The sequence below is a fragment of the Mercenaria mercenaria genome, chromosome 7 (genome assembly GCF_021730395.1).
Source record: "Mercenaria mercenaria strain notata chromosome 7, MADL_Memer_1, whole genome shotgun sequence".
Lineage (NCBI taxonomy): Eukaryota > Metazoa > Mollusca > Bivalvia > Venerida > Veneridae > Mercenaria > Mercenaria mercenaria.
The window spans coordinates 19,392,872-19,418,795 of NC_069367.1; the positions used below are offsets into that span (position 1 = coordinate 19,392,872).

At 36.7% G+C, this 25,924-nt stretch overlaps 1 protein-coding gene across 1 annotated transcript; it reads left to right on the forward strand.

Moving 5' to 3' along the window:
- Positions 1-443: 443 nt before the first annotated feature.
- LOC123554799 (slit homolog 1 protein-like) lies at positions 444-25,801 on the forward strand. The gene is made up of 2 exons (XM_045345151.2): positions 444-581; positions 19,772-25,801. Exon 2 carries the CDS (start codon positions 20,187-20,189, stop codon positions 21,768-21,770), a length of 1,584 nt encoding a protein of 527 aa, XP_045201086.1. The 5' UTR covers positions 444-581; positions 19,772-20,186; the 3' UTR covers positions 21,771-25,801.
- The last annotated feature ends 123 nt before the right edge of the window (positions 25,802-25,924 follow it).

Genomic DNA, 25,924 nt, shown 5'->3' on the forward strand with positions numbered 1-25,924 from the left:
AACTTAACCAGGGGCGGAGGAGAATGGGGTATGTGGGGGGTCCGAACCCCAACTTGGGCCAAGTGTCTGTGATTCCGTTTATATCCTGACGTCCAGTAAGGACTATTATTTGAGAAATGCAATAAAATTGGGCATTGTTCTTGCAGCGGGATCATTGCAGGCTGTTCAAAAAGTGCAAAATTGATGATTTTGGCATGCTATTTTTCATGGATGGTGTAAATCTTTCGTTTTGATAACTTTCTTTATTCTTGTATGAGAATCCTGATCTTGCCATTAATTAAAAGCACAAAACATGCACGCAATTTATAAAATGGCCACCCTGATTCTGCTCATTAGGGAAGTGCAAAATTGCGACTCGCTACATGTAAGACCGTCCGTGCCCAAAATTTTCGCATCTAAGTGTACCCTGCTACCTTAAATTTAATACAAACACGCACTATAACTATAAAGGGAGGTAAACGACATTTATCTTGCACACATCGATCAATTGTTAGTCACAAAAACCAAAACAAGATGGCGGCTTAAATAGGAATGCAAATTAGCGGAAATTATTTCGAGGGAAGAGTGTCCTACCTAAACAGGTACATTTTCTTTTCCTATTTTGATGATTTTATGTATAGTTATATTAGACTGTTCCTAGATAAAGGAAGTAGGTTTTACATCAGGTATTTTACCTGTACACAGGTAAATGAAGGTCAGCAATGTTTACGATCAGGTGTGTTAGGTGCGAACAATGTACATGTATACTGCATGATAATATTCGTGTGAAATATATAAAGCCTTATAAATTTCTGTAAATTAATGCCTCAATTCATGTCTCGACTATTTTTCAAAAAGTGATTTAATTACAGCTTAACAAGTTTAGGCGCATAGTTTATAATGAGTGAACCCTTCATTGATTTATACAATTTTGTTTGCATATAATATCTAGGGCTATGGTACTTACAGTTGTGTGATCTTTGGTATGTACAACATCCGCCTGTGCCAAAAAAAAATAAAAAAAAATAGAAAAATGGGAAAATGTAAGAGTTGCAGGGCGAAATGGGTGCTGAGTATGATATATGGGCAGTTGCTCGGGATCCGGGGGACGCAGAATACGAGTTCTGCCTTGTCGTGCCTTTATCAGTTTATGTACTGGCATGAATATGATCCAGTGAAAAATGCTCGGGTTGACTAAAAATGAATGATTTCATTGTGCACGAGTTTGTAGCTTATGTGCGGAGAAGTGAAAGTATAAATGTGATGTGTAAGAGAGGCGAGTTTGGTGTTTAAAAAGTGAGGACTGGAATTGGAGGTATTGTGGGACTGGAAAAGGGTGGAATTTGATTCTTGAAAGAATGTAGGACTGGAAAATGTGGAATTAGATTCGTGGAAGGATGTGGAATTAGAGTAGGGATTAGAATATGTGAGATTTTATCGTGTAAGGATGTAGGATCATAATAGGTGGGATTTGATTCGAGAATGGATATGGGCTGCCATTTGTGATGATTTAGTGGATGATCTTTGGTTTTTGGGGCGGAGTATCCGCCTCAGTGCTATCAAAATCCTACATCTGTCATTTCTTAATGCAAAAAGCCTAACAAATCAGTGCAAAAAAGAATCAACATACAATGTTTTGTTATATAACGCAGCCATACTTAACCTGGCAGACATATTTTAACATTTGTGTGTACACTGTTGACATGTATTTCTCATAGAACGAAATGGGCTTTGTAGCGGTCTGGTAGTCAATATTTATAGCTAAAAATGATTAAAATTTACTGTTTGGGAAACTATTGATTCGAGTATTCGGATGGAATCGTATGTTAACGGTGATGGAAATTTCACCGGAGAGACACACCTTCATTTAATACCAGTAACAATTGTTTTGCATTTAACCTCTGTGCTGTTAATTATATTATCATTTTAAGTCTACATAATTGGACTGTTTTATTTTCATTTTACGTGCTTGCGCACGATGATTGGCAGCATATTCATTATATATGTACCTGACTCTTTATCATTTATGCATGAACCACGAAGTCAGATATGTCATTGTTTGTCTAAGCGCCTATCGATCGAGACCGTTATTAGAATGCGTCAAACTGGAATCAGTATTAGATATTTGATATTTTGTTTGAAATGTCTGTTGTTGTAGCAACGCGATATGTGTGTTACTTCAAAACCGCTTCCATGTATTGAATAATTAATAGAGGGGAATCCTTGCCGTCATCCCATACAATGTGTCGGGTATTCTAGGTAACCGGAAATGCTCGTCGTAGGGTGCTATGTTCGGATCGGGTTAACATATGGGAAAATTAGACCCTTCGCAAAAGTAACCACAAAAGTCGGTATCGATTTACCAGATAAATTGTCTCGACAGGTCTAGGTCTACACCGCTTTTTAGCTCACCTGAATTTTGTTCATTTATTTGTTTTGTTGGGTTTAACGTCGCACCGACACAATTATAGGTCATATGGCGACTTCCCAGCTATAATGGTGGAGGAAGACCCCAGGTGCTCCTTCGTGCATTATTTCATCATGGCGGGCACGTGAGTCGAACCACCTACCTTCTGTAAGACAGGTGGATGGCTTCCTCACATGAAGAATTCAACGCCCTGAGTGAGACTCGAACCCACATCGGTGAGAGGCAAGTGATTTGAAGTCAGTAACCTTAACCACTCGGCCACGGAGGCCGTGGTTGAGCTATTACAAGTTTAGGTCCTGCGTCCTTCGTTCTGCGTAAATATGTTTTTAAACATCTTCTTCTCTAAAACTACTGGTCAGAATTACACCAAACTTGGTCAATAGCATCCTGGCATGAACCTCTATCAAGTTTGTTCAAATGATTCATTTTGGCCCCTTTTAGGGGCTGCCAGAGCTGAGAATAGAAAAAAAGCTTTAAATAACTTTTTCTAATGAACCATTTGATGGATCTTCATCAAACTTGGTCTGTAGAATCTGTTAAAATGGGGACACTTGGCCACTTTTAGAGGCTTCTGGAGCTAGAATTATAAATACCTTTAAACGACTTCTCATTAACCGCAAGATGGATCTTCATCAAACTTAGTTTGTAGCATCATTATAAGATCCTCACCCAGATTTATTCAACTGGGGACACGTTGCCCCTTTCCGGGGCCGCTAGAGCTAAAAATATAAATGTCTTTAAATGGCTTCTTATCATAAACTGCTTAATGGATCTTCTTCAAACTTGGTTTATAGCATCATTGTAAGGCCCTCACTCATATTTGTTCAGTGATGGTGTTTGGTCCTTTTAGGGATCGCTAGAGTTAGAAATAGAGGGGGGAAAACAAGCCTTTAAATGACTTCTTCAGATGAACTGCTGGCTGGATCTTCATCACACTTGGCCTGTAGCTTCATTGTAAGGTCTTCTCTCAAATTTATTCAAGTGGGGGCACATGGTCCCTTTTAGGGGGTGCTAGAGCTTTGAAGAAAAGAAAAACAAACTTTAAATGACTTCTTTTCATGGAACCGCTTGATAGATCTTCATCAAACTTGGTCAGTATTATCAGTATCATTTTAATGAACCGCTGGCTGGATCTTCATCATACTTGGCCTGTAGCTTCATTGTAAGGTCTTCGCTCAAATTTGTTCAAGTCGGGACACTTGCCATTTTTAGGAGGCGCTAGAGCTAAGAATAGAAAAGAAACCCATTTAAATGACTTCTTTTTATGAACTGCTTGATGGATCTTCATCAAACTAGGTCTGTAGTATCAGTATCATTGTAATGGTTCTGCTTGTTCCCTTTTAGGGGACACCAGAGCTAAATGTAGGGAAAAAAGACTTCTTATCATGAAGTTTGTTTAACGGTTATGCATTTTTTGTGCGTCACAGCAAAATATAGAAAATAACTTTTAACTAACCCTTTTAAATGAACTGCTTAATACCCCAGTCACACATACGGCGCGGATAGCTACGTCTAGCTACGGACAGAAACGTAGTAATCCGTATCGATCCGTACCTGAACCGTACCTCAGAGTAGTCATTCGTATTAATCCGTACCAAAACGTGGTCAAAACGTATTCAAACTTATTCCAAACTTGCAAGTTTCTCCAACTTTTGAACATGCACAAAAGTTTGAGCGAACCGTAGCCATTTGAGCGTGACTTTAGGCCAACTTGGCTGAAACTTATTAATCCGTAGTTAAACGTACTTAAACGTAGTTATCCGTGCTGTTACGTACCTCGCCGTAGCTGAACGTAGTTATCCGAGGCCGCTCGTACTTAAGCATAGTTCAACGTAGTTTACCGCAGACCCGTCCGTGCGCTGGCAAGTTGCAAGGCGCAGTAAAACGTAATTCAACGTAGTGCCTCGTACCTATCCGTACTTATTCGCGTCCTGTATTGTTTTGTTTGTTTCCTGTTTCTCATCATTTTTCCCGTACTAAGACGTACTTCTCCGTAGTTATACACCCACAGAATAATCCTATCCGCACCGTACCTCAACGCAAGGACATATCCATATGTGTGACTGTAGCTTAAAGGATTTTCACTGAACCTAGTTAGAAGCAAGGTCAGATGGTCAATGTCATCTTCAGGTGAGCGATTTAGGCCCATTTCGTCATCTTGTTTTTCTTTTTTCGACCGGTGTCAAACATGTTATCCCTTTTTCGGCAGTTTACCATGTTATTTATATTTTCAGTCGTATTTTTAAACATGCTTAGTTCAAAGATTGAAATTAAGATTTTCGAGAAGTTGAATTTAACCTGTGAAAAACTGAATTTCATTATACTAACTTTAAGGCAAGCTCAGAATTAAATTTCAAATTGTTAGGAAGCTGAATTTCAAACTAACCAAGAGGAGCGGTGGTCTAGTGGATAAGGTGTCGGCCGCTCAATCCAGGGGTCGTGGGTTCGAGCCCCACTGGGGCCACGACCATGACTTCTCATATGACACCAGTACTGGTTTTTCCAGGAAGCGGACTCGAGAGTGGATACAATAAGCTTGAAGCTTTCATCACAATCGAGCTAAAACAAATTAGTATAAACTAAATTAACCAGTTCGAGAATGCCGGTCATCGAACTGACATTGACTAAAAATTCATGCTTGTTCGAAATATTTAAATTTCGGTCTTCTAGCTGACTCTAATTTCACCTCAGCTCGAATTAACTGGCCAGAAATTTATGCCGCCTTCAAATTCAACTTTTTTTGAAGTTTTAAATTTCGATTTTCTAACAGCTCGAAATTTAATTCAAGCTCTAATTCGGTGTCGTAGATTTCGATTTTCGACCAGGCTCAAAGTTTAATGCTAGTTTTAACAAATAATTAGCTAACTCTGAATTCGATGCCGGGTCCAAATTCTGCTTTTAAGACATAGAAATTTCAATCTTCTTTCTATTTAAAATCAACTTTTGAGTTTCTATAGTGAAAACACGATAATTTGATTTTGTTGACAAACTATAACCGCCAATATACTATGAAGAAGAGTAAACAAGTGAAAGGAATCTTACTTTAATATATATATACATTATTTATCAAAGACTCTAAATTTATTCGTGCAGATTAGCGGTTGCGAAGAAATCTGTCTGAAATTCCGAAAAAAATGACAGAAGTATACGTGAAGTGTCGATAACGAAGGGAAATTATGACAGCGTCCTGGTGCCAGCAGAGAGATTTAAATTTGTCTTACATACGACTTGCTATCTCCTACGTACGTAGGACTTAGTATCTCCTACGTAGGACTTAGTATCTCCTACGTAGGAGATATTAAGTAATACGTAGGAGTTAGTATATTTCCTACGTAGGACATACTGTCTCCTACGTAGGACTTTTAGGACTTAGTATCTCCTACGTAAGAGATATTAAGTACTACCGTAGGACTAAGTATCTCCTGTGTAGGAGTTAGTATTCCATACGTAGGAGATATTAAATACTACCGTAGGAGTTAGTGTCTCCTACGAAGGACTTAGTATCTCCTGTGTAGGAGTTAGTATTCCATACGTAGGAGATATTAAGTACTACGTATACGTAGGAGATAGTAAGTCGTATGTAAACAAATTTAAATTTCCCTGCTGGCACCAGGACGCTCCTATAGAAAACAGACAATTTTCTTCTTCAGCTAAAAATGTAGCTATTAAATACAGCATAAAATATAGTTCTAGATACTGCTTGATTCTGGTTTTTCGAAATGTGAAGGGGAACAACTACTGATTTCATTAATGTGAAGGTCTAAAGGATAGAGAGACATTTAGAGATACCTTTTAAATCATTCTGATTATTATGACCAAATCATAGAAAATACACGTGTAAAATTCTGAAAAGTGGCTGTGTATTTTTCTTTCAAAATATCTCAAAAATATTATTTGATGTAACCAGACTGTCTTAAACCCATTCAAAATGCAGTCGAAGTGGCGCAAATATGGCAGGAACAAATCGCATTTTTGACGGTTAGTTAAACACCAGTCAGCACCTATTTGAAAGTGTTAATACATGTACCACCTTTGCAGTACACCATCATGTTCGTAAAAAAAAGAAATTGACCAAAAAAAAAACAACAACAACAAAAAACAAGCATTAACAGAATATGTTAATCAAAATGACTTTATACAACAATGTACACATGCCGGGTACTTACAACCAGTTGTCATACAGTAAGTTTTGGCTATTACCAGAAAGGTTGCAGGAGGTGAATTTCGTTTGAAACAAATAAATCGAATGCAATCCAAACATTCAACAAGACAACTCTAGCTTTTATTTTCGTAAGTACCCTATTTTGGGGACTATAGGATAGCGCTTTTCCGTCCGTCAGTCTGCACTTTCGTGTCCGATCAATATCTGTCATCCATGAAACAATTTTGATATTACTTGACGCAAATATTCCCCAAGACGAATCTATATGTCTTCCGTAACTTCCAGACAACTAGCATAAAGTTCAGGGTTACATTTTGAGGTCAAATGTCATTAGGGCTTTTTCCTGTCCGAACTGTAAATCAGTCATATATCTAGGGATCTGAGTAATACTTGGCACAGATATTTCTGTGCCTGGCAAAACTGTCAGACCTCTAACTTAATTTTGATATTACTTGGCACAAAAATTTCCTGTGCTGAGAGGACATGTCATGCGCAACTGCTAGACCCTACCTCAGGGGTCAAGGTCACACTTGGAAGTCAAAAGTCAACATAGTTTGTTTTTTCTGTCCTGTCTGTAACGCAACCATCCATCAAGGGATTTTGATATTACTTGGGACAGATGTGCCCCACGACGAGTTGGTGTGTCATGCACAACATCCAGACCCCTACCTAGAAGGTGAAGATCACATTAAAAGGTCAAAGGTTAACATGGTATTTACAGGGTCTGTTTCGTGTCCGTCTATAACTGTGCCATTTTTGTTCGCCCGTCTCTGAAAAAGCGGGGCGTATTACGTGAACTCCCGTGGCGGCGGCGGCGGGCGGGCGGCGTCCAAAGCATGTCCGCTCTCTTAAGTCGAATAGTTTTCATCTGATCTTCACCAAACTTGCTGACAATGTTTGTGGGCATAATATCTCGCCCAAGTTCGATAACCAGCCAAATCGTCCCAGGCACTCTTGGATTATGGCCCTTGAGTTACTCAAAAACAGCGAATTTAGCCTTGTCCGCTCTCTAAGTCAAACAGTTTTCATCCGATCTTCACCAAACTTGCTGAGAATGTTTGTGGGCATAATATCTCGCCCAAGTTCGATAACTAGCCAAATCGTCCCAGGCAGTCTTGGATTATGGCCCTTGAATTACTCGAAAAACTGCGAATTTAGCCTTGTCCGCTGTCTGAGTCCAACAGTTTTCATCCGATCTTCACCAAACTTGCTGACAATGTTTGTGGGCATAATATCTTGGCCAAGTTCCATAACCAGCCAAATCGCTACAGGTACTCTTGGATTATGGCCCTTGATTTACTAAAAAAAACTGCGAATTTAGCCTTGTCCGCACTCTGAGTCAAACAGTTTTCATCTGATCTTCACCAAACTTGCTGACAATGTTTGTGGGCATAATATCTCGGCCAAGTAAGATAACCACCCAAATCGCCCCAGGCACTCTTGGATTATGTCCCTTGAATAAGGCCAAGTTTGATTTGACAGTCTGGCCCTCTTGTTAAATGATTATAAGAATTACTGAGCACAAATTTACTTACTACTAATAGTCAATCTTCTTTATTAATCGCATGGTGCAACTTTTTTCCTTTGATCTTTACATAGCGATATACATGTTAACATTCTACACGTGTGACAAGTTTTGCCAAAAACTGAAATTACTGTGCTGATTTATAACAGTTATTTTCATGGGCAATACCAAAATAGACATTTAGGGCTTAGGGCTACCCTAACAGTGGGGGAACACTTGTTAATGAAAAAATTATATCATTATACCTCAACAAAAGGAGTGAGCTTGTCGGTCGGTCTGTTGGTTTTCATGGTTTCCGCCATGAAAAGGCTTGACAGATGTAAAGAATTTTTGGTACACAGGTGTAACATCAGAAAATACAGGTCAAGTTCGACTTTGAGGTCAGTATGTCAAAGGTCAAGGTCACAATGACCTGGAACAGTTAAACGGTCTCCAGATGATAACTTGAGAACGCTTGGGCCTAGGAACATGAATTTTGGTACACAGGTGTAACATGAAAAGATACAGGTCAAGTTCGACTTAGAGGTCAGTAGATCAAAGGTCAAGGTCACAGTGACCCGGAACAGTTAAACGATTTCCGGAAGATAACTTGAGAACGCTTGGGCCTAGGATCATGAAAATTAATAGGGAGGTTGGTCATGACTAGCGCATGACCCCTGTTGATTTTGAGTCAGTAGGTCACAGGTCAAGGTCACAGTGACCCGGAACAGTTAAACGGTTTTCAGACGATGACTTCAGACAACTTGGGCCTAGGATCATGAAACTTAAAAGGGAGGTTGGTCATGACTAGTGCATGACCCCTGTTATTTTGAGGTCAGTCGGTCACAGGTCAAGGTCACAGTGACCCGGAACAGTTAAACGGTTTTCAGACGATGACTTCAGACAACTTGGGCCTATGATCATGAAACTTAAAAGGGAGGTTGGTGATGACCAGCAAGTGACCCCTATTGATTTTTAGTTCAAAGGGTCAAAGGTCAAAGTGACCCGGAACATTTAAACAGTTTCCGGACTTACAACTTGAGACCGCATGGGCTGAGGATCTTGAAACTTCATAGCGAGGTTGATCATGACCAACAGATGATTCCTATTGATTTTGAGGTCAGTAGGTCAAAGGCCAAGCAAGTTGGGCTTTGACATTGGCTTAGTTCTGTGAAAAGGCCGTATTGTGGTGGTATAATTCGTCACTTCTGTGACAACTCTAGTTTTGGATAAAAAAAATATTATTTCCATGCGATAAAACAGTTATAGTACAGATACTCGTGCATTATCGTAAATATCAGGTGAAATATCGGGTTTGAAAACCCTTGATTGCACCCAACGCCAGGATATTTGCGATAATGCATTCGTATCACTCCTTTACCTAACTATTACCGAAACCACTTTTATTGCTAAAAAACCTGACCACTTTTATTGCTCAGAAACCTGACCAATGACACAGAGGTCAAATGTCAATAGCTTTTTTTCTGTCCATTCCATAACTCCGTCATCCATCAAGGGATTTTAATATTCTTTTGGCACAAAGACTTCCAGTAATGAGGCGATATGTCTGGCATAAATTCAGTCCCTAGCACAAAGTTCAAGCTTACCTTTGCTGGTCAAATTTCAACTCTGTTGGTTTAAACAGTATTTATTGATATAGTTACAATGGTTACAGTTTTAAAAATATACAAACATAGAGGATTGAGTAGGAAGCTATAAGCTTTTTGAGTCGGCTAAACGCTTTCAAGCGTTTGACGAGTCCTTGCTATCGCCCGATTTCTCATTCTTATTAAATAGCCTCACAGCACAGCGAAGTGATGTAGTTCCATTAGATTGTCTCTAATTTCAAAGAGTTCATTGCTCGAATGAAGTTCAGTTATGTCAATCCTATTTGCTATGACCAATATACGATGTAATCTGTCAAATTTATGACTTGTAATTGTGCAATACTCGAATAAAGCCACGTATTTTCTTCCGCGGTAACTCATTAAGCATAAACACACATAGCGATTCTGCGGGATTTGGTAATACATTTGCGCATATGATTATGGTGACGAATTTTATGCCCTTTTGTCACAAAATAGTAAATATGATGTTCACAAATTCAAACAAAAACTGCATATTAACTTATTAGCCAAATTATCCATTTGTTACCCTGTCCGTTTCAAAAAATAATCTTTACAATCATTGCGCAAATAACAAATTTATTGCGCTGTGCATTTTATGAATTGCGCAGGCTTACCAAGCTTGCGTAACATCCAGTGAAAGGCAAAATATAGTTCCAGAACATACTGCTAGTATTTTATTGAGTCGGGTACTTCTGAAAGCATTGGAATGTCTCTTATCAAAGAGTTTGTCACATCGATGAAATTAAATTATGACAGCTTCATTTTAAATGACCCGAATAAGATATGTGCAGTACGTTAAATCTTCCGCGAGACTTCGCGGATGAATCCTAACTACATTCTGGACACTTGTCGGCGAACACGCGTGACCTGTTTATAACAACGCTTCTACGACTTTGCGTGGGTTGAATTTTGCAGTCAGTAAGCGGATAAATTATCGGAAGAAGAAGCTCTTACTGGTTGGTTTAAGTACTACTGATATTAAAAATGATTTTATTTCTTATTTTTTCGAGAAATAAACAAATCGGCAAACCATTAAATTGTATTTTCTTGTAGTTTTTGAAATCGAAAGTAGATCGTCTATGTTTGGCTGCTTTGACGAAACGAAACATTTTTTTTATGAAAAGATTTATATAAGAGGTAATTCAACCGTAAACTTCAATGTCAGATACTGCCAATTGCCGTTAAATGTCTTCCTATCATCACAATTTGTAAAACATATTGTTGAAACTGGAGATTTAGAAAAGTGTAATCATATCCGGATATAATATTTTGGGTAAATATCGAGTTGTGTTATGAAATTTTAACATTCAAGTAACAGACATGATAGATATTGTAACAGAAATGATCCTAGAATTTATTTTTATAACACATACATAGAATCTATATCAGACTCATATTCTAGTCGCTGCTACCGACCACGTAAAAATGGCTCAAACATTTTTCAGCCCAGTCTGGGCCTGTCTGTCTACATGAATCAAAATGGATAATTGAAAATCCATGGACTTCGGGATTACAGACATGATTTTGAAGGGGTTAACAGGTCTGAAATAGAATAAATGATGGTTTTAAATAAAAAAGAACTGCATTTATTGAGATCGGTTACAGTATATATTGGCACTCAGCAACATTTACATACATGTATCTCTAAACGCAAAATTAAGTATACTCAAATTGACATCACTTATAATATGATTGAACAATACCTAATATATGACACAGTTATCGCCAGGCCCATTATCTGTAAAATATCTGAACAGTTCTTTCGTCCATCCGTTACAAATTGTATGTGGCAATCCGCGCTGTAATTTTAATATATAAATTGTCATATTCAAATTTTATCATGTGCGAATATATACCAGCCGATAATTGCCTCTTTTGGCAATGCCGGAGGCAAATGTTTACTGGAAAAATATATATAGTCATGGGCAGTATCTTAGTGTCAGCTGTCAAATTGTAGTTAGTACTTTCAACATTTTTATTTCTGCGAACCACTCTTCAATTTTAGAGAAATATATTGGGTTTAAATACTTGTATAATGTGAATTAAAGTTTTACTAGGCATCGACTGAATGTTCATTTCATTTATTGTAACAAAATCTCTGTTTAGTTGGGGGGGGGGGGGGGGAACTAAAAACAAACTGAAACTGGTAGACTATACCACCAGTACATCAATCATTAGCCGACTCTCAGGCCCTTCAGGCCTTTGATTTAGAAACTCTCTCCCTTTTCAACCCTATTCGGTCTGTAACTAGACTATCCATCAAGGGATTTGAATATTTCTTGGCGCAAATGCTTCCCATTACGAGATGATACGGCATGCGCAACTTCAAGACCTCTATCTTAAACGTCAACGTAACGCATGGAGGTCAAAGTTTAACATGGTATTAACTAGGGGTGGGCGATATACCGCGGTAGACCGGTTATTGCGATGTTTTTTCCGACGATACGATATTGCGATATGATTTTCGAATACCGGTTATTTTATAACATTAAGTAAGACTAACGTAAACCAAGAAGATTCACAAAAAAAAAAATCCTTTTCTTGCCAGCACGATTCAACTCATTTTTCTCCTTTCATTTCCGGTGCAGGTAGCAGACTGGGCTACAGCTATTTTACGGACCCAATTCCACATAATAAAACCAATAAGAAAATTTAGATAAATATAATTTCATATTTGTCAGCGACTCATTAGTAATTTTTCTATTAACTAGAATTTATTATTCATACAACAGCTATACCACTTTCCTCGTTTATAATCGGTGAATTGAGCAACCTGTGTTATATGATTGTATTCGTAAACCAAATGCAGTGCCACACAATAAACTAAATAATATTTTGACGCAGTCTACTTTCGCTTTTGAATATCCGGTAATCGGCGTCATAATCTAGTCAAAACTTTTTTCTTTTTTTGTTTACTGGTATTTTTATTTATTGAGACGGTCGTGTTGTTGATACTAGTCATTTTACTCATTTTTAATTGAATAAATTTGAAAAAAAAAACCAAAAAACAGCATGATTCGTCATGTTTTTGTTCATTAAATAACTGGTACAATATATCGCAGTATATTGCAATATCCACATACAATATTGCAATATATCGCAATACCAATTTTCGTGGCAATACCCACCCCTAGTATTAACAGGGTCTGTTTTGTGTCCGGTCCATAACTCCGCTTTCAATCAAGGGATAATAATATAACTAAGCACAAATTTTCATATAATGAGCCATATTAAACGTCAAGGTTAGACTTGGTGGCCAAATGCCAACAGGGCTTTTAGCTTGTCTATACAAAGTATAGGAGGAGAGCTGTCCTACTCGACCATGCGTCCATGTCGGCGTCCGTTCCGCGTCGACACCTTGGTTAAAGTTTTGATACAATTTCTCTTCATCTCTGTTATTATGTCTTCCCCCGTCTGTCCGTCACACTTCGTTTCTGATCAATAACTTCAGTAACTGGACAACCATTTGAAATAGAACCTTCAAACTTCATAGGGTGATAGGGCTTACAGAGCAGATGATCCCTATTGTTTTTGGGCAAAAAAGTATAAAAATCCACATATTTGTACAACAACAATATAAAAGAAGATGACTGCGCATTTAAGAGCAATCAGTTTCTTTTCCCATTCTTTTTGTATTGGGCATAAATGTAATGGTGAGATCAAATTCGCAGTTACAACGTGTTTCATTTGCTTTAATGTCATATGCAGATATTTTCAATGCAAAGGTCGCAAAAGTCATGGTTATGATGTTTTAACTATGGCGATGATGATACTTAGAAAATGCTGATAGTCCGCAGACAAAAAAAGTTTGAATTACGTATGTGAGATGAAAACGCAGACACTGTATTATTGGCGATTTTAAGTTAGGAAACTCAGACAAATACGTTTATTTATAGAAAATGCAGACAATAAGTAAATGTTTTTATCTATGTTAGAAAACGCAGACAATATAGTTATATAGGGAAAACGCAGACGATAGAGTATGTTCATATATAGAAAAGTAGTTACATAGTGAAAACGAAGTCGATATAGTTACATAGTAAAACGCAGACGATAGTGTATGTTCATATATAGGTAAGTAGGCAAGTGCGTAAGTAAATGTTTTTATGTATGTTAGAAGACGCAGAAAATATAGTTATATAGTGAAAATGCAGAAGATTGAGTATGTTCATATATAGGTAAGTAAATAAGTGAGTAAGTAAATGTTTAATGTAAGTTAGAAAACGCAGACGATATAGATACATAATGAAAACGCAGACGATAGGCCTAGACTATGTGCATGTATAAGTAAGTAAGTAAGTATGTAAGTAAGTGTGTGAGTAAGTAAATGTTTTTATCTATGTTAGAAAAGGCAGACGATATAGTTACATAGTGAGAAAACGCAGACGATAGAGTATGTGCATATATAAGTAAGTAAGTAAGTAAGTGAGTAAGTAAATGTTTTTATCTATGTTAGAAAACGCAGACAATATAGTTATATAGGGAAAACGCAGACGATAGAGTATGTACATATAGGTAAGTGCGTAAGTAAATGTTTTTATGTATGTTAGAAAACGCAGACAATATAGGGAAAACGCAGACGATAGAGTATGTTCATATATAGGTAAGTAAATAAGTGAGTAAGTAAATGTTTAATGTAAATTAGAAAATGCAGACGATATAATTACATAGTGAAAACGCAGACGATATAGTTACATAGTGAAAACACAGATGATGTGCATATATCAGTAAATAAGTTAGTAAGTCAATGTTTCATGTAAGTTAGAAAACGCAGACAAAATATTTATATAGAGAAAACGCCGACGATAGAATCTATGCATATATAAGTAAGTGAGTAAGTAGATGTTTTTATGTTGTTAGAAACCGCAGACAATATAGTTATTAAGGGAAAACGCAGACGATAATACACTGACTAGAAATTATATATATTTTCCGCAAGTTCATTTGATTAATATTTGTACATTCAAACATAGGCCTGTGTTATTAAAAATTCATATTTCATGTTTTGTTATTTTTTTTTTTAAATAAACACTATATTTCTATTTATTTTTGCATTCCGCGAAATACAATATACAACGTTGCTTCAGGACAAAACGAAGTCCATGTCCAAATTGCCCCCTTAAAAATTCCCGCGAATCTTTGTATGTCTAATTATCTTTTCTCAGTTAATATATAAACAAATGAATTAATAATTTTATCTATTATTATCATTTTGTTGAACTTCCTTTTTAAAAACACCTCTTTCATGCAATTAAATATTGTTTTATTAGTCTGTCTGCGTTTTCCAAAAAGTCGTCTGCGTTTTCCCTCTATAACTATATGGTCTGCGTTATTCGTCTGCGTTTTATACAGGCCCCATAACAAACTTACCATTTGGTAGAATTTCATTGAATTTCTTTCATTCTTTTCCATGAACATTTATTATAAACATGTGAAGTTGTGCACCCACACCTGGTCACCCACTTGCCTTGGTCACACCCCCTCCCTCTTCCAACCCCCCCCCCCCCCCCCCCCCCCCAAAAAAAAAAAAAAAAAAAAATTTTCATTCCTTATTTTAGATTTTTTTTCAAACCTTCCATGAATATTTATCAACATGCAAGTTGTACCATTCTACCACCTCGCTCCTCCACCCAGTCATGCCCACCACCGATCATGTATCCTCTTCCCTCCCCTCCACCACTTCACCCCAACTTATTTTTTTTAATTTTTAATTTTCCATCAATATTTATAATCAACATGTGAAGTTTTGTTTCCTCACCCGTTCAACCCCAACGCCCCCACTCCCCCCAAAAAAATATATAAACATATATATATATATTTCCATTCCTTTTTTTTTTTAAATGTTCAAACCTTCAACATGTTAAGTTGTAACTGCACCAACCTTGCCCCCAGGCATGTTCAAGATATCTTACTTGATTGTGTTCTCTCAAGGACATCAGATTCTGTTCTTTTAAGTTCAAATGTACATGTTAAACAGCAACACTTGGTGCCAAACCACTCAAAGACAATATTTCGTTCCAGTTATACTTCAAACTCACATTTCAATTAACTGCATTTAATTTTAAAAGATAAGCTTATTACAGTAAGCATATTCCATTCAAAATAAATTCTTTAGTCAGCATCAAAGTATCTATTACATTTATAATGTACTCTTTAATTAAACATTTGTTTTCTGTTAAATTGACTTTGACTAATGAAATTATTAGTTTCTTAGTAACATCCTTAACTTTCCGGATATATTTTTTTGCCATTCCTTACCACAAACCCTTTCGGTGGGGGATACCAATTCATCAAATTTGCTTGTTTTTTAATGGATTTGATTCAAACTTGAAAAACAGAAATAGGTATTCCATATGTAATCACCAACATAATATGACACACGGTTCATAACTCTCTGTGCACTTTCACTCTATCTCTGTTTTTACTGAATGAATTGGATTCAAACTTAAAACAGTTGGTCCTATCAAATGACACAATAGCTATAACTCTCACACCAATATTGCATGAATTATTCCCCCTTTTACATAAGATTTCAGGCTACAGTTTTGATGCTCTTTCACTCTATCGGTTTCATTACTAATTGATTTGGTTCCAATTTAAAATAGTTCTCCACATAATCGTCATCATCATATGACACAAGACCCATAACTCTTGAACAAATATTTTATGAATTATGTCCCATTTTTAGCCCACCATCATCAGATGGTGGGCTGTTCAAATCACTCTGCGTCCGTGGTCCGTCCGTCCATTAACAATTTCTCGTTATCGCATCTCCTCAGAAACTACCAGGGGGATTTTGACCAAACTTTGTCAGAATGATGTATTGGTACCCTAGTTGTGTCCCCCTGAAAATCAGACTGGTTAAACTATTTTTAGTGAGATATGGCCCTTTGTTTATTTCTATAATTTACATAGATTTATATAGGGAAAAACTTTGAAAATCTTCTTGTCCAAAACCAAAGAGCCTAGGGCTTTGATATTTGGTATGAAGCATCATCTAGTGGTCTTCTACCAAGATGATTCAAATTTATTTCCCTGGGGTCTAATATGGCCCCACCCCGGGGGTCACATGGTTTATATAGACTCATATAGGGAAAAACTTTGAAAAACCTCTTGTTCAAAACCACAGGGCCTAGGGCTTTGATATTTTGTATGTGACATCATCTAGTGGTCTTCTACTAAGATTGTTCAAATTATCCACCTAGGGTCAAATATGGCTCCGCCCGGGCATCACATGGTTTACATAGACTTATATAGGGAAAAACTTTGAAAATCTTCTTGTCCAAACCACAAAGCCTAGGGCTTTGGCATTTGTAATGTAGCATCATCTAGTGGTTCTCTACCAAGTTTGTTCAAATTATCCCCCTAGGGTCAAATATGGCCCCGGCCTGGGGGTCACATGGTTCATATAGACTTATATAGGGAAAAGCTTTTAAAATCTTCTTGTCAATAACCTACAACATTCAAATTTGGACCACTTGTATGGTTTTGAGTGGCAAGATGAACCTTGACATGAGTTGACCTTGATTTTGACCTAGTGACCTACTTTCACATTTCTGTAGCTACAGCCTTCAAATTTGGACCACATGCATAGTTTTGTGTACCTTGACATTGACCTAGTGACCTACTTTCACATTTTTGAAGGTACAGGCTTCAAATTTGGACCACATGCATAGTTTCGTGTTCCGAAATGAAATTTGACCTTGATTTTGACCTAGTGACCTACTTTCACATTTCTCAAGCTACAGCCTTCAAATTTGGACCACATGCATAGTTTTGTGTACCGAAACAAACTTTGACCTTTACATTGACCTAGTGACCTACTTCCACATTTTTGAAGGTACAGGCTTCAAATTTGGACAACATGCATAGTTCTGTGTTCCCAAATAAAATTTGACCTTGATTTTGACCTAGTGACCTACTTTCAAATTTCTCTATCTACAGCCTTCAAATTTGGACCACTTGCTTAGTTTTGTGTACCGAAATGAACTTTGACCTTAAGATTGACCTAGTGACCTACTTTCACATTATAGGATTGTGTACCGAAACAAACTTTGACCTTGACATTGACCTAGTGACCTTCTTTCACATTTTTGAAGGTACAGGCTTCAAATTTGGACGACATACATAGATTTGTGTTCTGAAGTGTAATTTGACCTTGATTTTGACCTAGTGACCTACTTTCACATTTCTCAAGCTACAGCCTTCAAATTTGGACCACTTGCATAGTTTTGTGTACCGAAATAAACCTTGACCTTAAGATTGACCTAGTGACCTACTTTCACATTTCTCATGCTACAGTTTTCGAATTTGGACCACATGCCCAGTGTTGTGTACGGAAATGAAATTTGACCTTGAGCTAGTCAATAAGTCTTGAAATTTGGAACACTCAAAAATGGCACATTGGTGGGTGCCAAGATCACTCTGTGATCTCTTGTTAACTTTTATTTTCAAGTTAATTTTCGTGTTTTAGTCACATTTCAGTTGTTACTGAATTAATTTGATTCAAACTTAGTCTTTGAACTTCATCATTACCCACACCATATGATATAGTGTCCGTAACTTTGGCACCAATATTTTATGAATTATTTCCTCTTTATACTTAGAATTCCAGTTTAAAGTTGTGATGCGTTTTTGCCCTACCTCAGTTATTGCTAAATGCAATTTATTCAAACTTACAGTAGTTATTCCGCAATATTAGTGACAGGATATGGCAAATGGTCATTTCTCATCCATGAATTATGTCCCTTTATGCTTTGATACACTTTCACTCTATTTCAGTTGTTACTAGAGTTAAATATATTTGACTCAGATCCAGTATCGTCATCCACAATGGAATTATTAAGCACTCCAGTGTTAGGTCCAGCTTCCTCAGACGTGCCTTATTTAACTATCCAGCTTCGAAATAGTGAATCGCTGTCACCTGTATCTGTTTTATGTTCGCTCCATAACTGTGTCACCGATCAAGTGATTTTAACGTTACTTGGCACAAATGCTCCCAATTAATATTCAGCCTATATAGCCACTGTGACAAAGATCAAGGTGTTTTTGGAGGTTTAAGGTTTACAGAGTCTGTTCCATGTCTGCTCAGTAACTCTGCTATCCATATTACTTGATAAAAATGTTTTTCATTTTAAGTTGATGTGTCATGTGCAGCACCAGGACCCCTATCTGAAGGGTCATGGTCACATTGGAGGTCAAATATTTTAAGTAACTTAGTTACTTTTCTTGTCCTTTCTGTAACTTTATACGCCCATGCATTGACATTTAAATAACTTTGTATAAATATTCAGCATAACATGCTGATGTGTTATATGAACCCAGTTAAAGACATGACACATTATAATTACTTCTGTTTAATATGATGAAGTATTTCATTACATTTTCTTTTCTTTTAAGAAGATTTATACAGAGTTATTGAAATATCAATGCATGGGCGAAAAATTAAAAGATAGCACTAGAAAAGTAACCTAAAATATTTGATCTCCAATGAGACATACAGTACTTCACAACTCTTCATACTAAAACTCTATTTTGGGTAGAAACACCAGAAATAATGAATAGATTCAATGTAGAAATGCAACAAAATTGTTTTTGAGTCGGAAATATATTTACATTAGTACAATATATGATTATTTTGTATATAAGTTGTTAATAGCTTACTTGCTTGACCATGACTATTTGTCGTTGACACGGAATTCTTTTATCATATTTGCATTTACAGGTTGCATCGGTGTTTTACAAGAAAGACATATGTTTGCTATACATAAAAAGGATGCATTGTTGAATATATGAAATGAAAATGCAACACATTCAAAATATCTGGTTATACATCATTTTGACAGTGATCCGCAGCCATTAGTGAAATTAAATTAATGTCCCTACTAATAAAAGTGATTAATATACTGTCGGGCTACAACCATGTGACCTTTTACAAGATTGTAGGTAATACGACTGACATAGTTTACACCTATAATCTCCATTAAAATTGTGCAGTACTTTTCCTTTAATATTGATTTCCGCATGTGAACATTACAGTGATCATACATAATTTGCATTTCCGTTTTCAGTTGCGGAGTTGGACTGCCTGATGTGGAAAACTTTCGTTTCAAATATCCAATAAGTGCTCATACTACGCTACTGATGTTGAGACTTTTCGTTAGTGCTTATACAACGCTTTTCTTTTGATCTGTAGAGACTTTTCAGAAGTGAAGACTTTTCAGTTAAAATAACCAAGAAGTGAAAACTTTTCAGTTAATATATCCAAGAAGTGAAGACAGTTAAAATATCCAAGAAGTGAAACGTTTCAGTGAAATTATCCAATAAGTGTTCAAACAATACGAGTTTCAGTAAGTTGACAATATGCGAGAAGTCTTCCGACAACATTACTAATGTAGAGACTTTTCAGTTAAAATATACGAGAAGTGTTTAGACAACACTACAACTTTTCTACAACGACAGTCAAAACTTCTACAAAGTATTAAAATGGAATACATGACAGGAAAACTAGGGGAGTTAATGCTGCTAGCTATTGTTTTGCTTGCATTACATGTCAAGGCTGAAGAAACCGAAGATTCGGGAGTATGCCCTAGAGGATGTTCTTGCCCAGAAACTGAACTGGTCGAATGTCAAAACTTATCACAGATTCCAAATTTTACGAATAAAGAATTTCTAAAGTCTCTTTCATTTAATGACCATAACATTACTGAGCTGAAAAAAGGAGATTTTAATGATTTTACTCATTTGGAACAGTTGTATGTGAATGGCGGAATGTTGAGCACAATCGCTGCAGGAACTTTTGAAGCTGTAAGTGAAACAATACAGCTGATTAATCTACGGAGTAACATAATTGCTGAACTTGAGCCTTATGTGTTTTTTAACTTAAGTAATATTGATAAAATAGTATTAAATGCAAATCATTTGATAAGTTTAAAGGCCAACTCTTTTGTCAACATGTCCAAACTAACGACATTAGATATATTGGGTAATAACTTGCAGTCAGTGGACAAAGAGGCTTTTATTGGGTTACCTGAGCTCGAAAATTTAAACCTGTTCAACAACCACTTGAAACAAATTCCGTTCGAGTCTCTTACAGGCCTTACCGCACTCAAGGTAATGACTTTAACTCGCAATGAAATAACAACAGTTCCTGAACTAGCAAAAGCATTCCTTCCTGCACTTGAAGATATTTACCTGGATAGCAATCCTATAAGTGAAATAGCAGTTTTTCCTAACATCAGTGGCTCTTTAAAAAGAATTGAACTTGAATTCACTGACATTTCAACAACTACAAAAGAAACATGGAAGTATTTATCTCAAATCGATCAACTGAATATTGGCGGTACAAAGTTCAGTGTGATAACTGCGGGGACATTCGAGGGTTTACCCAACTTAAAAAGGTTGATGCTAAGAGACATGCCACATTTGACTTTTGTTGGCCCAGATGCTTTTCATGGTATAAAGGATTTAACCACAATTGACTTGGCTGATTGTAAACAGCTTCATACCATTGATGAAACAGCGTTCATGTCTACTAAGGTTACATCATTCTTTCTGAAAGGAAGTGGAGTAACATACATACCCAGACATCTCCTTAAATGGTCCACAATGAAAACTGTAAGTATTGAAGGAAATCCAATTAACTGTGACTGCAAAGTTGATTGGATGCTAGACAAAGCTATATTTGGGAACAATACTGGTGTTAAAAACAGTTTTAACAAGTTGGTCTGCGCTACGCCAAAAGTTCATTTTGGAAAGAATGTGACATCATTACACTCAATTAACCTTACCTGTAAATCATATGAGGATGACCATGCTTCTAGATTCGCGACTGGAATCATCATCGCAGTCATTTGTTTTGTCTTCATGACGACAATTGCCCTTATAATGAAATTCAGGCAGAAAATAATGATATCATGCCGACGTTACTACCAATACCGAAGGTATAAAAACGACCTGGTTTTTACGGTAGAACATGATACGTCTATAGCTGAGCTTGAAGATACAGATGGTCCTGAGGGGAGACCTCTTAAAGATATGAGGTTGGAAACAGTTTCTATAGAGACATAGATAGGCAATGAAATCCTTGGATGTAAGTACAGTGGAAGCAGTACCTATACAGACATAACATAATACATAACCTGTAATTGTGAACACGTGTTATATTTCGTAAAACCTATATAATGAGATTTAAGATGGGTGGCACTGTTCTTGGTTATATACAGAAATATTGTAAAGTATAATCTGGACAAGATAGAGGTTGACTTAAACTACCATTGAGAAGGGCATTAAACAGGGAGAACTTTTTCCATGTGTTTTATCTTGTAGATGTATGAAGAAAAAGGATGAATTGTACATCTGACAGGATAAAACATGTTCTAGACATTTTAAACAAAATTTGCATATGCTACAAAATTTTTGCTTAAACACGTGTTATCTTGCTATTGTACCGATTTTAGCCCACTAAACCTAAAAAAAAACTACACAAGTTCAAAAAATCACCTTTCAATCAAGCACCACTTCCATCGACTTCTGAACATTGCACGTTTTCAAACTGCGATTGAAGTGGTATTTCATTTATGGGACAAATTATATCAGTGACCGAGACTGGTTTAGTTGCAAAACGCACACGTAGGTGTGTATGTGCGTGCCGTTGATTTTGTATGAAAGGAATTACAGCACGAGCTACAGGTGCACATGCGACAATGGTCACGCTTTAAGTATCACAAAGAAACCACAATATTGGATCAGAATTATTGAATAATAAGTGGATGTCAAAATATTTTAACACGGGTTGCAAAAATTAAATAATTGCCATATGAGGCCTTTAAAGTATATATAACACAGACTGGTAATTCGACACCAAGGCGTTGTTAAATGCATGTTGTTGGAGGAATACTTTAATTCTTAGTTAATGTTCGTGTGTTAGAAATCCATCTAGTCGTGTAAATAGCTCTTGTCAATAAAGCTTGGGATATGGCTAATTATTGGAAATATTCTTACAGAAATTTCTGGTGACGTTTGTAAAATTATTATGTAAGAGTTCGCTGGACATTTTATTTAAAATAACACATTTTAGGGGAGGCGTGATATCTTTGCGTCTCTCTCAATTTGTCTAGTATATAGCTTCGTGCAATACCCCCTCCTCTCGCTTAAAGCAGCATGCCTCCAGATTTGGCTAAAAAATAATCTTTCTTTCAAATTGAAGTTTGGTCATATTATGAACATTAGAATACGAATTTTTGTTTCTAAAATATTTTAAAAGTTCCAAATCAAGAAAAAAAGATGACCGCGTCGGGAATCGAACATTTTCCCGTCGTTGTAACCAAAGTAGTGAATAATGACTTCAAAGTATAGATATTTATAATCGAGACAGTTTACCTGGAGTAAAAGCGTGACAAACGCTTTTCATCATAAAAAGTAGTAAAAACAGCAAAGTCTCATATGTTTCCGTAACATCAAGTTTGTCAGTAATTAAGTTTTAAAGCCTTCTTAAGAAATATAGCATTTATTTCAAGATATCTAAAAAAAATATTTTTTTTGTTGTCGTTCTGGAGGCATGCCGCTTTAAGGTGGAAGGATATAGATATGGCGTTGTCAGCCCGGCTGTTTGTCCTTCCGTCCTTGCATCCGTGCGTCTAACCGTCTGAACGAAATAGAAAGTGCTTAAAATTCAAAAGTAGTTTTGCTAAAATCACCACACCTCGCATAATTATTAATTTGCACATGTCCTTTGCTCACTTCTAGTGTTATCCCTCTTGACCTAGTAATAACAGAATTTTCCCATTGATTTAGTAAAAAAAAGGTAGGAATTTAAGATCTTTTGACAGATTTTCATGAAGTTTTACCCAAATGTAGATCACTATAGGGTGGGGATGAAACGCAACATCAGTAACTTCAGAGTTATTGCCCTTTAACTGCCTTTACAGTACATATTCCCCACATAACATATTGTAATCCATCGATGGATCTTCATGAAATTTAACACAAATATAGAATATTATAGGTTGTGGTGCATGTACATCTTTCGCCAGTATCACTCCAGTGACGTAGTTATTGCCCTTTAATTCATTTAAAGTACATAGATTACAACATAACAAAGTTGATGGATCTTCAGAACACTTACTACCAATATAACCAACAAACCATTGCACAGCCCTATTATACCTAACTTGTGTATAAAGCAGATAAAGTTTCTTGTTTAACGTGGGTAGCCCCACCTGGAATGGATGGAACAACGTATTTCCAGTCAAGCCCACGGCAGGCGTCATATATTTACCTCCCCGGCATCCAGTCTAGGCTGATACAGCTGGAAACAGTACCAATTTAAGTAAATCACCCGGCACTGAACACTAGACGGGATATCAGCCGCGACCGGGAATCGAACCCGGACCGCTGGCGTTGTAATCCAACCTCCTATCCACTGCGCCACTGATATCTGTATATCTGGAAATTAAATATCTTTCAAAAATATAGTGCCCTGATTCACAAAACAACCTATTCGACAGGGAATATAATGTCACTAAATTTGCTTTTTTTTCTCTTTTAGCTCATCAGAGACCAATGTTAAGGGGAACTTTTAAGATAGGTGGGTTCTCTGCCCTGTGCTGTCTTTCGACCAAGCCAGCTTAGCTGTATAGGTAGAACACAAAATGTGCAAGGACCAAAGGTCCAAAAAAACAAATGCCTGTCAACACTTTTACTTGACTATTATCAGGTAGTTAGTTTTTCAGCAATCTGTCTCAAGTATATTGGTTGACTTGGGTCATTTCAGGGCTAACATAGAGCTCGGAGTTTTTATCCCTTGCCGGAAAGTTTTGGTGTTGTCCGTCCGGCTGTTTGTCCGTCCTGGCGTGCGAAATTGAAAATGAAAATGCTTATAATTAAAAATGTATTCAAACCAGAATCACCAAACTTCACAGAATTATTAATTAATACCTGACATAACCCCCCCCCCCCCCCCCCCCCCCCGCCTAGTAAGCAGACTTTCCCCCCTTGATTTGTTTGGGGGAAAATGAATATAATTCAGAAGTATTTCTGCCACGTAATTATTAGTTAGCATATGACCTTTGCTCACAGTTTGTATTATCCATCTTGACATAGTTAAAGAAGTGCTTATCCCCTTGAATTGTTAAAAAAAAAAAAAAAATGCTGGTTTATTCAAAAAAATGTTTTCTTTTAACTTGAATCGCCAAACCTCACATAGTGATTAATTAGTACACGACCTTTGCTCACATGTTGTATTATCCTCCTTGACCCAGTAAAAGCAGAATTTCGCCCCTCTCCCCCATCTGATTTGGTTTTGACTGTATATAAGTATCCTTTTGATGGACCTTCATGGAACTTTACACAAATGTAGAGGCTGTGGTGCACACTCAATTTCATCAGGATTACTTCGTTAACTTCAGAGTTATTACCCTTTGATTATTTCACAATCCATAAATTCCTGTATAACAAAGTGATCCATTAATGGATCTTCACGAAATTGATACAAATATAGATTACTATAGGGCGGTGGTGCTTGCATATCTTTTATCAGAATCTCGTCAGTACCTGTTATAGTTATTACCCTTAAATTTTTTTTGAAGTTCATGAATTCCCACAAAACAAAGTAACCCATTAATGAATCTTCGTGAAACTTAATACAAATATAGATCACTATAGAAAGTTTTTCCCCTGGATTTTGTTAAACTTAGGAAGCAACAAACCGTTGCATGTCCCTTTTTTGCATAACTTTTGTATATCTGACAATTTAACATTTTTCAAAATATAGTTCTCTGATTCACAAAACAACCAATTTGCGTGGGGTTATTAATTCACTGATTTTGCTTGTAACTTATATGATATGAAACATTGGCTAGTGGCCTTTGACCCCCACCATCTAGTCAGTGAAGTCAAATGGTGCAAAAACGTGTATTTTATCTGTACCTAGTATTGTGAATTTGTGCATGCCTCAAAGATAGAAATGCTTTGCTTTCAAAGTTCAGTCCTCTATTAGCTATATGCCTCCATCAAATGATATGTATACATGTATGTTACTTTATTGTAAAGTAGATTTTGTAAAAGCAAAGTATGATTATATGTTGTATTTTTATGTTGAATAGTTTTTTCAGTTATCTCACTTTTTTTACGTACTTGCAACAGTTCTGAAACTGTCGAAGGAATATTAAGGGCTGGGCCGCTAGGCCATTTTGAAATATATAAATCAGGTGGGTACGGTACAT

Bases quoted from the DNA above. Each gene is read 5' to 3' on its own strand.
- LOC123554799 (XM_045345151.2), top strand. From the start codon at position 20,187: ATGGAATACATGACAGGAAAACTAGGGGAGTTAATGCTGCTAGCTATT.